The sequence below is a fragment of the Sabethes cyaneus genome, chromosome 1, assembly GCF_943734655.1.
Source record: "Sabethes cyaneus chromosome 1, idSabCyanKW18_F2, whole genome shotgun sequence".
Lineage (NCBI taxonomy): Eukaryota > Metazoa > Arthropoda > Insecta > Diptera > Culicidae > Sabethes > Sabethes cyaneus.
Window position 1 is genome coordinate 162,381,723 of NC_071353.1, and position 13,662 is coordinate 162,395,384.

General features: G+C 45.4%; 1 protein-coding gene across 1 annotated transcript; it reads right to left on the minus strand.

Moving 5' to 3' along the window:
* Positions 1-1,609: 1,609 nt before the first annotated feature.
* LOC128732382 (uncharacterized) lies at positions 1,610-7,251 on the minus strand. Its single transcript, XM_053825630.1, has 2 exons — positions 1,686-7,251; positions 1,610-1,629 (listed from the first exon to the last, which is right to left on the minus strand). Exons 1-2 carry the CDS (start codon positions 7,249-7,251, stop codon positions 1,610-1,612), a joined length of 5,586 nt encoding a protein of 1,861 aa, XP_053681605.1.
* Between the last annotated feature and the right edge of the window lie 6,411 nt (positions 7,252-13,662).

A 13,662-nucleotide genomic window follows, 5' to 3' on the forward strand; every position in this document is an offset into this window, starting at 1 on the left:
GTATTCGAATTTCGGGTCGATTGTCAAGTCCATTCGAATCACACAGAGGGCTTCGTGATGATCTAAGGTGATGATCTCTCATGCCTGCTGTTCAACGTAGCGCTACAAGGTGTCATGAACCGAGCGGATATCAACACGCCGGCCACGATCTTCAACAAATCTAGTCAATTCGTCTGCTTTGCAGACGATATGGATATTATCGGTAGAACATCTGTGGCGGTGACTGAACAGTACACCAGCCTAAAGCGCGAAGCCGAAAAGATTGGATTAGAGGTACATACATCTAAAACATAGTACATGCTGGCCAGCGGAACCGAGGCCGACCGATACCGCTTGGGCAGTAGTATAATGATCGAGGGCGATGAGTTTGAAGTAGTCGATGAATTTGTCTACCTTGACTCGGCTGGTAACGGTGGACAATGATACCAGCCGTGAGATTCGGAGGCGTATTATCAGCGGAAGTCGTGCTTACTATGGTGTTGAATTTAATTCAACGGCGATATCCACAATTATAATTCTCCGCCGGAAGCGAATAAAACGCACGATCCAATGTAGAGGGAGAATATAATTTGCCTATGAATGATATACATATTTAACTTATAGTAATAATAATAATTTCCAATAGATGTATAATAATCTGAGTAATCTTGTACAGTTTATAGGTTAAATGTCTTACTCACGTTTAGTTTGCCTTATAATCCTTTATCGTTTCTATATAGACTATCTAGATAGCGTTTAGGTCCAGTCGTAGCGGCTTCTGTATGAATGCTTTGAGCATAGAATTTATGGTAAGCGTAGGTTACCAGTTAGTTAGGATTACAGATTAGAGTTAGCACTAGAATCCAAGTATAAGCACAATATTAGGTTTAATTTATAAGTTTCACCAATAGTTTATAGTAAATAGGAATAAACTAGCTTTAAGCACTTTTAGAATCTTTGTCAACAAAGCTGGAATGATGCTGACTCACCGTTGAAAGATACTGTCAACATTTCTCCAGCATCCGCGACCAATGGGTTGATGGAAGGTGCGGAAAGGCCAGTGTGGCCAACACTCCCCCCAGGGTACGCCAACCCCAGGTTGGCTTACTCTCCGTCGCACCGGACGTCTAGCACGGCGAGCTTCGATGTCGGACGCTCGTAAACTCCATTGGCTGTTCTCACTGTTGCACAACGAACCTGACCATCCTTGCTAACCTTAGTATTGATGATCTTTCCTTTCGGCCAGCAGTTACGGGGCATGCTATTATCGGTGATGACAACTATGTCGCCCACAGCGATCGGTTTCGAGTGACGAAACCACTTAGTGCGGCGAGTAATCTCAGGCAGGTAATCCGATACCCAGCGTTTCCAGAACTGGTTCGCTAGAACCTGCGACGTGCACCAATTCTGCCGAAGGATGGCACCGCTGTCGTCGAGAATACTAAGCGGTTTCGAGCCATTGGACGAGCCGAGCAAGAAATCATTCGGCGTAAGCGCCGGGCCCGAATCCTCGTCTATCGGCACGTGTGTCAGTGGACGTGAGTTAACGGTGTTTTCTACTTCCGATAGCAGGTTGCGAAGGACTTCGTCGGATGGTCTTTTCACGGAGCAGACTGTCACCAGGTTATTTTTAACGGTGCGGATGAGTCGCTCCCAGTTGCCGCCCATGTGCGGCGATAGTGGTGGGTTGAACGTCCATTCTATACCATTCCTAGCAAACTCTTTCATCAGCTCCTGTTGATTGAGTGCGTCGTTGAGCTGCCTCAGCTCTCGATTTGCACCCACGAAGTTTGTGCCACGGTCACTGTATATTCTTTGCGGGGTGCCGCGGCGGTTAATGAAATTGCGAATCGCCATTATGCATGAGCTTGTGCTTAGCGAATACACAACCTCGATGTGGATTGCTCGCACCGTCAGGCAGGTGGCTAACATTCCCCAACGCTTTTCGATTCTTCGCCCCACGACGACCTCGATCGGCCCGAAGTAGTCCATCCCCGTATGAGTGAACGGTCGTGAGAAGGCAGCAAGGCGAGCTGGTGGAAGATCGGCCATGAACGGTGGACTAGGCGAAACGTGCTGGTTCTTGCACCGTTGGCAGGCCTTCCTGACTTGCTGGTAACGGGCGCGGAGATGAGCGATGTGGTACTTCTGCCGTATTTCGTTTATGACGGTTTCATGGTTTTGGTGATGGTATTTGAGGTGGTAGTGTGCTATTAGTAGAGTGGTGGTGTGATGTTTTTGGTGTAGAATAACCGGCTGCTTTGCGTCATTAGTGGCGTACTGACAGGCAGCAATACGCGTCCGCATGCGCATAACTCCGTATTCGTCTAACCATGGTGTTAGTTGGTAGAGTGGGCTTGTTTTCAAAACGGTGTTTGTGCTTGAGTCCGAATTTTGAATTTTCTGGAGGGCAGCGATCTCGTCAGGGTACATTTCCCGTTGACCGAGCCGTATAAGCGAGCGCTCGGCGATGAGCAGTTCACTTGCTGTAAGTGGTCCCGTGCGAATCAATATCTTGGCATGTTTAAGGCGGCAGTTGTAAACGAAGCGATGAAGAAGGGCAGTAATTTTAACGAGTCTCTGCCAGTTTGAATAATTGCTGACATCGATGACAGGCTCTGACAGTGTATGAACAGCCAGAAACGAAGGGCGCAGTTCGATATCAGTTGATCCACTCATGGTTGGTATTGGTGGCCAATTTTCTTCCGCGCGCCAGAGAAAGTCGGCTCCTTTAAACCAGCGATGATCGGAAGACATGTCTGGTAAACTACTCCACTTAGTGGCATCGTCGGCGCAGTTTAACTTGCTCGGCACCCACCTCCATTCGCGCGGTTCTGATATTTCGATGATCTCACTAATCCGATGGCCCACGTATGGACTGTAGCGACGATGGTCAGAATTGATCCAGCAAAGAACATCTCTGGAATCGGACCAGTATACTTTTCTGTAGATTCGGAAAGACAGTGTTTCTTCCACGGTGCGCGCTAAGCGGGCCCCAAGGACTGCAGCAGCTAGTTCCATTCTAGGGATCGACGTAAATTTTAGTGGTGCGACTCTCGATTTAGCAGCGACGATGGAGCAAATTATGGTTCCGCAATTGCTGAATCGTAGATAGCAGGCGGCGGCCATACCGTTCTCGCTGGCGTCGACCATCGTGTGTAGCTGTACATCGTCGGCCTTCTCTGGGGGATATCCGGAGTTGTAGCACCGAGGAACGCGAACATGTTCAAGCCGGGGTAGAACTTGCAACCATAGTTGCCACTTTGTGTACGCGTTGTCGTCGATTTCTTCGTCCCACTGCACGCCGGATCGCCAGATTTCTTGGAGGAGAATCTTCAGGAACGAAAGAAAGTGGGAGACCAAACCAAGCGGGTCGAAGATGGTCATTAGGACACGCAGCACCTCTCGCTTTGTGGGGCGTCGTTGACCTTCCAGCAGAGGCGCATCGTAGCGGTTCCAACCCACCTTATATGTAAAGACATCGTCGGTAGTGTTCCACCACATACCTAATACCTTCTCTGTGGCCAGCTCTGGAGACAGGTCGAGACACTTCTCTTCGGTGTCGATTTCCTGCAGCGCGGTGAGCACCTTCTTCGAGTTGCTTACCCAGTTTCTGATTTCGAAGCCGCCCTGCTCATGGACGTACCTAACGTCCTTTGCCAACACGATGGCTTGTTCTTCGGTATCCACGCTAACTAGCATATCATCGACATAGTGGGATTTGATGATAGCTTCGCAAGCAGCGGGGTACTTGTCCGCAAAACTTTCAGCATTCGTGTTTTTCACGAACTGAGCAGTGCTTGGAGAGCAGCATGCCCCGAATGTCATCACTCGCATCACGTACACCGCCATCTCTCCGTTCTCGTTCATCCAGAAGAAACACTGGCACGGTTGATCTTCGGGTCGGATTAGCACCTGGTGAAACATTTCACGTATATCACCGGACAGTCCGATGCGCCGCTCTCGGAACTGAAGTAAAATCGCAAGGAGTGAGCGTAATAGGTCTGGTCCTTTCAGCAACGCTGAGTTCAGGGATGTTCCGTAGGCGATTGCCGCAGCATCCCACACAATCCGCACTTTCCCAGGCTTGTTTGGGTTGGTAACTGGAAAGATCGGCAAGTACCAGCGTCTTTGCGTTTTCTGGTTGACCTCTTCAGTGGTGAGCTTTCGAATGTAGCCTTTCTCCACGTAGTCACTGATCTTCGCTTGCAGTGTTCTTGCCATTTCCGGATCCTTCTCCATTCGCTTCTTCAGGCACTGAAATCGCCGCAACGCCATTGCACGACTGTCGGGTAGTCGGGTGTCATCGTACCGCCACAGTAAACCGGTCTCATATCGGCCACGTTTATAGCGGGTCAACGCTTGAAGCATTGATAGTGCCCGCTCATCTTCCACGGACAAAAGCGGCTTCTCAGATTTGGCCACTCCGAGGCTATCTAGTGCGAAGTATTCCTTCATGGATTGGTGTAGCTCGTCATCGGTCTTCGTATCACAAGGACAAATGTGGAATGTGTAGTGGTGTAGACTCGTATTGGTTTCAGAGCCCCATCCTCCGCATACCGTCCAACCGAGTCGAGTTTTTATGGCAATTGGGTGACCGCTCTCGCCTTCACGGTTCTTCAAGCCAAGACTGAGCTTGGCGTGCTTCATTCCTATGAGAATCCGCGGCCGAGCGTTACTATATGAATCGATCGGCAGACCCCGAAGGTGAGGATACAACTGCGACAATTCAACCATGTTCAATGTTTGCTGTGGCAGCAACAGCTCTTTCACCGTTCTGACGCCATTCATGAGGAACTTCCTGTCTTTATCAGTGACACCAGCAATTTGGAGATTACAGATGCGAGATTCGGCTTCATGCCGCTCGGTTCCTGCAGTCCACCGAAGACACAGAGGGCTAACGGTCCCGTCTAGCTGCAGCTCATTGGCAGGCTCCTGGTCTAGCAGTGTAAGTGCCGATCCATCGTCCAGGAAGGCGTATGTGTGCACTGCTCGTTTGTCTCCGTACAGCACCACTGGAAGGTAACGGAACAGTACTGAACTGGCGGTTGTTTGATGAGTATTGCAGCCGGACTTGCTAGTACTGGGCTGCGGAGATTGCTCGTGTTCGGTTTTATCTGCAGTGCCTTTCAGCTGTTCCGTCGCATCATTGTGTAACAGCTCGTGGTGCCGGAATGAGCAACCGTCTTTGCCGCAGGGCTTCGCCTTGCAACTACCCTTGTGTTTGCGGAGACAAGTTCGACATAGTACAAACTCTCGAACTACGGCCCACTTGGAATCTCTGGAGAGCTCCTGAAACCGCTCACATGTGGCAACTGATTTGCAGATTCCTTTGCAAACGGGACATCTTTCATTTGCTGAGAAGGTAGCTTCTGGTAGTTTGAGACTGTCGCTTCGATCAGTTTCATATTCTGAATTCGCTTCGGAATGCGCGTTGAGGTATGTTTCTTTTTTGGTGGTTTTACGAACCTCAGTTCGTGTTGGTGTCGTTTGGTAAGGAAACGTAACGGAACTCGCGGCTTCCGCAAGGGAGTATAACCATGCACTGAATGTTGCTAAATTGACCTTCGATTGTGTTCTCCGGTATTGGGCCCAGCTAAGTCTTATATTCGATGATAATTTGCCGACGAGCTGATGCAGTAGGCTCACGTTGAACATATATTCCTCAAGGCCGCACGACTCGACCGTAGCACAAAAGTTCTGTACATTTACTGCAAAATCGACTAGAGTCTCGAGTTTCTCCTCACGAACAGCAGGCAGACAACTGATTTTTTCAATCAACGAATGTACGATGATTTCCGGCTGACCATACAACATTTTTAGTGTGTCGACTATTCCGTTGAAATTCCCGGGATGCATTAACCTGCACTTGACGGCTTCATATGCTTTCCCTTTCAGGCTCTTTTGTAGTCGCACAATGTTTTCCTCTTCTGTAAATCCACACATAGCAGTCGTGCTATTTAGCATGGATAAGAAGATGGGCCAGTCTTCCGGGTTTCCGGAGAACGTGGGTAAGTCTCTTGAGACTGCTTGCCTTGCGGCAATTTGGGAGCGAGAAAGCTGGAACGGATCTTGCCCCTCCCGCTGTTCATCGGTAATGCTTAGATGGTGTAACAGAGCATCTTCGTCCATCGTACTATTGACGTGGCCTACTGTGTTACTGGGTCGATTACCCAGGGCCGTTGAATTCATGGGGGGCATTTGTGCCCGGTTCGGCTGAATTTGTGTGGACTGTGGTTGTATGGTGGGATTAAAGCATCGTGAACACTCCTCGGTCGACCGACAACCTATTTCCGAATTTAACGGAGGGAGTGGGGTACACATTTCTTCACGTTGACGAGGTTTCCCGGGTTGGAAGCGTATGCGATTCTGCTGTTGCACTGGCTCTCGTTGTATTTGAGATTGTTCAGGTTGCATCTCCTGGGCAGGATTTATTTGGGCATGCCCCGCGGACACCCAATCCTCTACGCGACTTTTAGAGAAACTGCCATTGGAACAGCGACTCGATCCTTTGGTACTAGCCAGTTCTTCCAGGATCGTATACTTTTTATTTAAAAATTGTTTATGCTTCTCCGCCTCTTGTTGCTCTGCCACACGTCGACGCTCCGCTTGCTGCTTTTCAAAGTCCTGCTCTTCCTGTAGTTTTTGCAACTGCAACTTAGCACGGGCTCGCGCTGACCTTTTAGATGAGGTACACGAGATCTCTGATTGCGCCTTCTCCAGCTCGATGGCTGGTACGCCCTCTACTTGCGGTACGAGAAGCTGCTCTTTCTGAAAATTCCGCCGCGTCTGCCGCTTTGAATCGGATACTGCTACCGGGTCTGAATGAGCAGATTCGATTCTCTCTTTTGTTGATAGGTGTTGAGTTGCGGTGCCCTCCTTTACCGAGGAAGCACGATTGCGAACGTGCTGATTCCTGCCGACAACATGCGCCGTTGAGTTATCGTTTGATGTTGACTTTGTTTGCTGGATCCATTTTGCTGTTTTGCAGTTGGTACAACTCCAGCTCTCGTTCGCAACTTCATCGGTAACTCCAACGCAGTCGTAGTGATGCCATCCGTCACACGTATCGCATTGCACCATATTCTCCGTATCTGGACTTCTGCAGCTCTTGCATGATTGCCCTTCGATAATTTCTTCCGGTTCATCCCGCATAGCCACAGCACCACTTTTATCACCAGAATTGACACCGTTATCAACCAACTTATCATTGGCTTCCGACCGACCACTCTTACTAGCTTTGCCGTTTGACTTCGGACCGCGACCGGACATTATTAACCGAACCAATAGTCACCGATAAACGCAAATTATATTTTGTTGAATTTAATTCAACGGCGATATCCACAATTATAATTCTCCGCCGGAAGCGAATAAAACGCACGATCCAATGTAGAGGGAGAATATAATTTGCCTATGAATGATATACATATTTAACTTATAGTAATAATAATAATTTCCAATAGATGTATAATAATCTGAGTAATCTTGTACAGTTTATAGGTTAAATGTCTTACTCACGTTTAGTTTGCCTTATAATCCTTTATCGTTTCTATATAGACTATCTAGATAGCGTTTAGGTCCAGTCGTAGCGGCTTCTGTATGAATGCTTTGAGCATAGAATTTATGGTAAGCGTAGGTTACCAGTTAGTTAGGATTACAGATTAGAGTTAGCACTAGAATCCAAGTATAAGCACAATATTAGGTTTAATTTATAAGTTTCACCAATAGTTTATAGTAAATAGGAATAAACTAGCTTTAAGCACTTTTAGAATCTTTGTCAACAAAGCTGGAATGATGCTGACTCACCGTTGAAAGATACTGTCAACATTTCTCCAGCATCCGCGACCAATGGGTTGATGGAAGGTGCGGAAAGGCCAGTGTGGCCAACATATGGGCTTCACAAGCAATTGCGGTCGAGCAGACTGGGTCCCCGTACAAAATGTACCCTGTACAAGACGCTTATTAAACCGGTACTTCTCTACGGGCATGAAACATGGACAATGCTCGAGGAGGACCTGCGAGTGCTCGGAGTCTTCGAACGACGAGTGCTAAGAACGATCTCTGGCGGCATACAGGAGAACGGAGTATGGAGACGAAGGATGAACCGTGAACTCGCACATCTCTATGGAGAACCCAGTATCCAAAAGGTGGCTAAAGCTTAATGGATACGATGGGCAGGGCGTGTAGCAAAAATGCCGGACAACTACCCTGCAAAGATGGTATTCGCCTCAAATTCGGTAGGAACAAGACGACCAGGAGCGCAGTGACCAAGATGGTTAGACCAGGTGGAGCGAGATCTGTCGGAGAGTACTCGGTGTCCAAACAATTGGGGAGCGGTAGCCCACAACCCAATTATATGGAGAAACCTTGTTCAACAGCACCCCTCTGTCACTCTGTCAAATCTCGACAAACAGGGTCAGTACGCCCTCTACGGATAACGGTGGTAACTTTTAAGTTGTATATGTGCCATCACTCCAGCATAACAACCACGCTGACATCATTGTATGACATCGTACATCAACATCATACGCATACATTCTTTCGGATGGTTGCAATCACTAAAACTTATAAGCAGTAGTAACTCCTTGGGATAAGAGATGGCGTTAGTAGTATCATCCTTTGCTGTGTATATGCGAACCTCCTTCTATGCCCAGTCTTGAGTTCTGGAGTCTTCGTCAACAGGCTTGGTGGTAGGTTTATCCTATCCCTCCAGCCAAGACTCCGTAGAGCGTATAGAATAAATTGCCTTTGCACACGTTCAATTCGGTTGATGTGGACTACATGGTATGGTGCCCACACGTGCTCTCCGTACTCTAAAATACTGCGCACGAGCGAGCAATACAAGGTCTTCAAACTGTAGATATCCACAAAAAAAAATTGTATTTCTTTTCAGGAACCCCAACATTGCGTATGCCTTAGCCCTAACTGCAGAAATGTGTTCTACGAACCTAAGTTTGCTGTCAATCAGAATTCCCAAATCCTTCACAGTCGTCTTACGTTCCAAGCTAGTTGCTGCCATGAGGTAGTCAAACACAATTGGTGCACGTAACCTGGTGAATGATATTATGCAGCATTTGTTCACGTTTGCTTCCATTCCATTCAGACTGCACCAATCCATGAGCGTGTTGATATCCGATTGAAGTGCGTAACAACAATCTGTCAGCGTCGTGATTACTCGGTAGAATTTGAGGTCGTCAGCGTATAATAATTTTGCCGACTTTAATTTCCAACATAAATGGTTAATAAATAAAACGAATAGCAATGACCCCAGGACGCTGCCCTGAGGTACACCGGGGGTGAATTTGGAATGGGGTAGAGCAGACGACACTGCAAATCTTCACTGTTGATCTCCGATCCGATTCTTTTGAACTTCTCAACCGCCAGAATATGTGGAACCTTGTCAAAAGCTTCAGCGAAATCGACATACACAGCGTCGATCTGTTGTCGTTTTTCCATTTCGTCCGCAAGAGTCGAAACGTAGCTTAGCAAGTTTGTTGTGGTCGAACGTTTTTTCATAAAACCATGTTGATCTGTAGCAATTATGGATTTAACAGATTGGTTCAAACACTTTAGTTAGACAGCTAAGAATGTAAATCTCACGATAGTTCTCCACCTCGTTGAGAGAACCAGATTTGTGAATCGGTGTGATTGAGGCAGATTTCCAAATGGTCGGAAAATACCCCTCTGCGATCGAACAGTTGAACAGGTTACTGACAGGGTACGCAAGAGCACCAGCACAATTGTTCACGAAGAACGGTGGCAGCTCATCAGTACCGGGTCCTTTTGATCCATCGATGGATTGCAGCTTAAGCCGGGCATCGAGGGCCGAAAAAATCATTCGAAGCATATTTACATCATACTGCGGAATACTGTCGAAGAACTACGCTTCAGACAAAGGTGGTGAGTTATTACTGGAAACATTTTGAAAGAAAGACGAGAACATATTCACGGACTCCTGTAGCGTGGCCGCATCGATTCCGTGGCAACGCATGTTTACCGGTATCCCTTTTGTAGATTGACGGTCTTTAACGTAGCTCCAGAACGATTTTGGGTCCGCTTTTACATTTCCTTCTATGCGATGAATGTAATCACGAAAGCTTGAAGCGTTCAAAGAGTTGAATTGAGCCTCAATTTTACGCATTGCAATTTTTCGCGACTCACTCCGACACTTGAAGTAACGTTTTCTGGCTTTCCGAAGACGATTTCGCAGATTGCGAAGGTTAGCATTCAACCACGGCAGATTTTTGCGAATTTTACGTTTCCTTTTTCTTAACGGTACATTTGTTCGAAATATAAAAAAGATGGAGAAATCGACACAATCATCGACCAAAACTCACTCTAAATTTGTTTAAATTAAATTAATGCTTAACTGATTGAGTGACTAGGCCGTATGATTAAAAGCGTTAGAGCAAACGCTCCCATAAGATTTACACGGGAAAAGCAAAGCAAACTGTTAAATTTATACGGCCTATTGTGTTATCATATCTTATTATGACTTTAAAATGATGTTCGATATCTGCGTCAGTTTGTATGTTCCGCCATAACTCCAGAACGCCTAGACCGTTTTCCACCTAACTTGGAATCAGTACTGGAGGGTTGACAAAAGGAGGGATGTCCAAATAAGTAAAAGAGGGTTACGTTTCTTCTACATTCAGACCTATTGCAGTTGCACAAGTGGCTGGAAGACAATAAAGCGGGGGGTTATGAGAGGATATAATTAGTTTCTCTTGCGCTAGAGAGATTTCCAAAGAGCAAACAGATGCATAACTGGCTACGTGACATGACAGAAGAGGGAGCTGATTGGGAGGGAGTCAACACGTAAACGAGGAGAGCATGAATATATGTTCAGTGCCATAGCTCCGTCACGTTTTGTAGGGATTACCGGAAAGGAGACAGATTTACAAGTGGCTGGGGAACAACAGTAGGGGGAGCTGACAAAGTGTAGACACATTCAAATGAAATAAAAGGTTTTTGTTTCTTGCAATATGAGAATTTTTGTTATTCATTTCTTTGGAAACAGTCATGTTATTGCTTTGTTATTCAAATAACACTAGTTATTCTTTTGATCTTAAAGGAGCAAAAGTTTAATATAATTTTCTGATATTTTATCAACTACTAGCTGACCCGACAAACTTCGTATTGCCACAAATTAACCTGTGTTGTACATAAATCATGAATCTCGGATGATCTTTGTCACAATCTCGAGTTTTGCAAGCCCCACAGTGGGCGGCGCTTCCGACGGCGGATCACCGGCAACACTCGCGACCTAGTGTTACTATAGATAGTTTTTGTGGTCTTGTATTGACTAATGTTTTATGGAAGAGTCTCGAATTTCTCGAGTACGATTAGTTTTTGAGTTTCGCAAAAATTTCTGTTTTATTTGTATGAGAGTCCATATCCCCCTACCACAGGGGTGAGAGGTCTCTAACTATCGTAAAATAAATTCAAGACTCCAAAATCTCCCACATGCCAAATTTGGTTCCATTTGATTGATTAGTTCTCGAGATAAGAGGAAATTTGCATTTCATTTGTATGGAAGCCCACCCTCTTAAAGGGGAGATGGGCCATAACTCGCTTTCTAAAGAAGAGAGGGGTCTCAATTCACCATAGAAAAAAATCTTGCGTCCAAAACCACTTACATGTCAAATTTGGTTCCATTTGCTTGATTAGTTCTCGAGTTATGAGGAAATTTGTTTTTCATTTGTATAGGAGCCCTCCCCCCCCCCCTCTTAAAGTGGGGAAATCCATAGAAAATATACCATAGAAAATATTCTTGCCTACAAAAACACCCACATGATAAATTTGGTTCCATTTGCTTGATTAGTTCTAGAGTTATGAGGAAATTTGTATTTCGTTTGTATGAGAGCCCCCCCTCTTAAAAAGGTAAGGGGTCCTAATTCATCATAGAAAAAATGGTTGCCTCCAAAAACACCCACATGCCAAATATGGTTCCATTTGCTTGATTAGTTCTCGAATTATGAGGAAATTTGTATTTCATTTGTGTAGAAGCACCCCCTCTTAGAGTTGAGAGGGGTCCTAATTCACCATAGAAAATATTTTTGCCTCCAGAAACCTCCACATGCCAGTTTTGGTTCTATTTGCTTGATTAGTTCTCGAGTTATGAGGAAATTTGTATTTCATTTGTATAGGAGCCCCCCCTCTTAAAGTTGGGAGGGGTCCTAATTCACCATAGAAAATATTCTTGCCCTCGAAAACTTTCACATGCCAAATTTGGTTTCATTTGCTTGATTAGCTTTCGAGTTATGAGGAAATTTGTATTTCATTTGTATAGGAGCCCCCCCCCTCCTAAAGTGAGGGGTCCCAGTTCATCATAGAAAAAAATTTTGTCTCCAAAAACACCCACGTGTCAAATTTGGCTCCATTTGCTTGATTAGTTCTCTAGTTATGAGGAAATTTGTATTTCGTTTGTATAGGAGCCCCCTCTCTTAAAGTGGGGAGGGGTTCTAATACAACAATGGAAAATATTCATGCCCTAGAAAACTTTTACATGCCAAATTTGGTTCCATTTGCTTGATTAATACTCGAGTTATGAGGAAATTTGCATTTCATTTGTATAGGAGCCCCCCTTCCTAAAGTGGGGAGGGGTCCCAATTCATCATAGAAAAAAATTTTGTCTCCAAAAACACTCACGTGCCAAATTTTGTTCTATTTGCTTGATTAGTTCTCGAGTTATGAGGAAATTTGTATTTCGTTTGTATAGGGCCCCCCCCTCTTAAAGTGAGGAGGGGTCCTTATTTACCATAGAAAATATTCTTGCCCTCGAAAACTTTCACATGCCAAATTTTGTTCCATTTGCTTGATTAGTTCTTCAGTTATGAGGAAATTTGTATTTCATGTGTATAGGATCCCCCCCTCCTAAAACGGGGAGGGGTCCCAATTTATCATGGAAAAAAAATTTGTCTCCAAAAACACCCACATGCCAAATTTGGTTCCATTTGCTTAATTACTTCTCGAGTTGAGGAAAATTGTGTTTCTTTGGTACAGGAGCCCCCCCTCTTAAAGTGGGGAGGGGTCCTAATTTACGATAGAAAATATTCTTGCCCTCGAAAACCTTCACATGCCAAATTTGGTTCCATTTGCTTGATTAGTTCTCGAGTTATGAGGAAATTTGTATGGAAGCCCCCCCTTTTAAAGAGGAGAGGAGTTATAATTCCCCTAATAAAGAGGGGAGGGGTCTCAATTTACCATAGAATAAATTCTTGTCACCAAAAACACCCACATGCCAAATTTTGTTCTATTTGCTTGATTAGTTGTCGAGTTATGCAGAAATTTGTGTTTCATTTGTATGGGAGCCCCCCCTCTTAGTGGGGGGAGGGGTTTCTAACCATCACTAAAACCTTTCCTGGCCCCAAAAAACCTCTACATGAATATTTTCATGCCGATTGGTTCAGTAGTTGTCGATTCTATAAGGAACATACGGACAGACAGACAGACAGACAGACAGACAGAAATCCTTCTTTATAGGTATAGATAGATGTCAGCCAATACAAGACCAAATTTAGTTTCCATAACCATAATAATATTTATATTATTGCATGTCCTTCGCCGCTGCTCGGGTTATCATTGGTCACATACACATTTTCATATTCGTTTGAAGCTCTGTTTCACTTGTATTTCAGAAATTTCCAGAAATAGAACACGCCGTAGGTCAGCTAAAAGCTT

Coding starts and splice junctions, on each gene's coding strand:
- LOC128732382 (XM_053825630.1), bottom strand. CDS start 7,251: ATGTCCGGTCGCGGTCCGAAGTCAAACGGCAAAGCTAGTAAGAGTGGT. Junction 1,630..1,685: donor GAAAGAGTTTGCTAGGAATG/GTATAGAATGGA, acceptor GGCAACTGGGAG/CGACTCATCCGCACCGTTAA.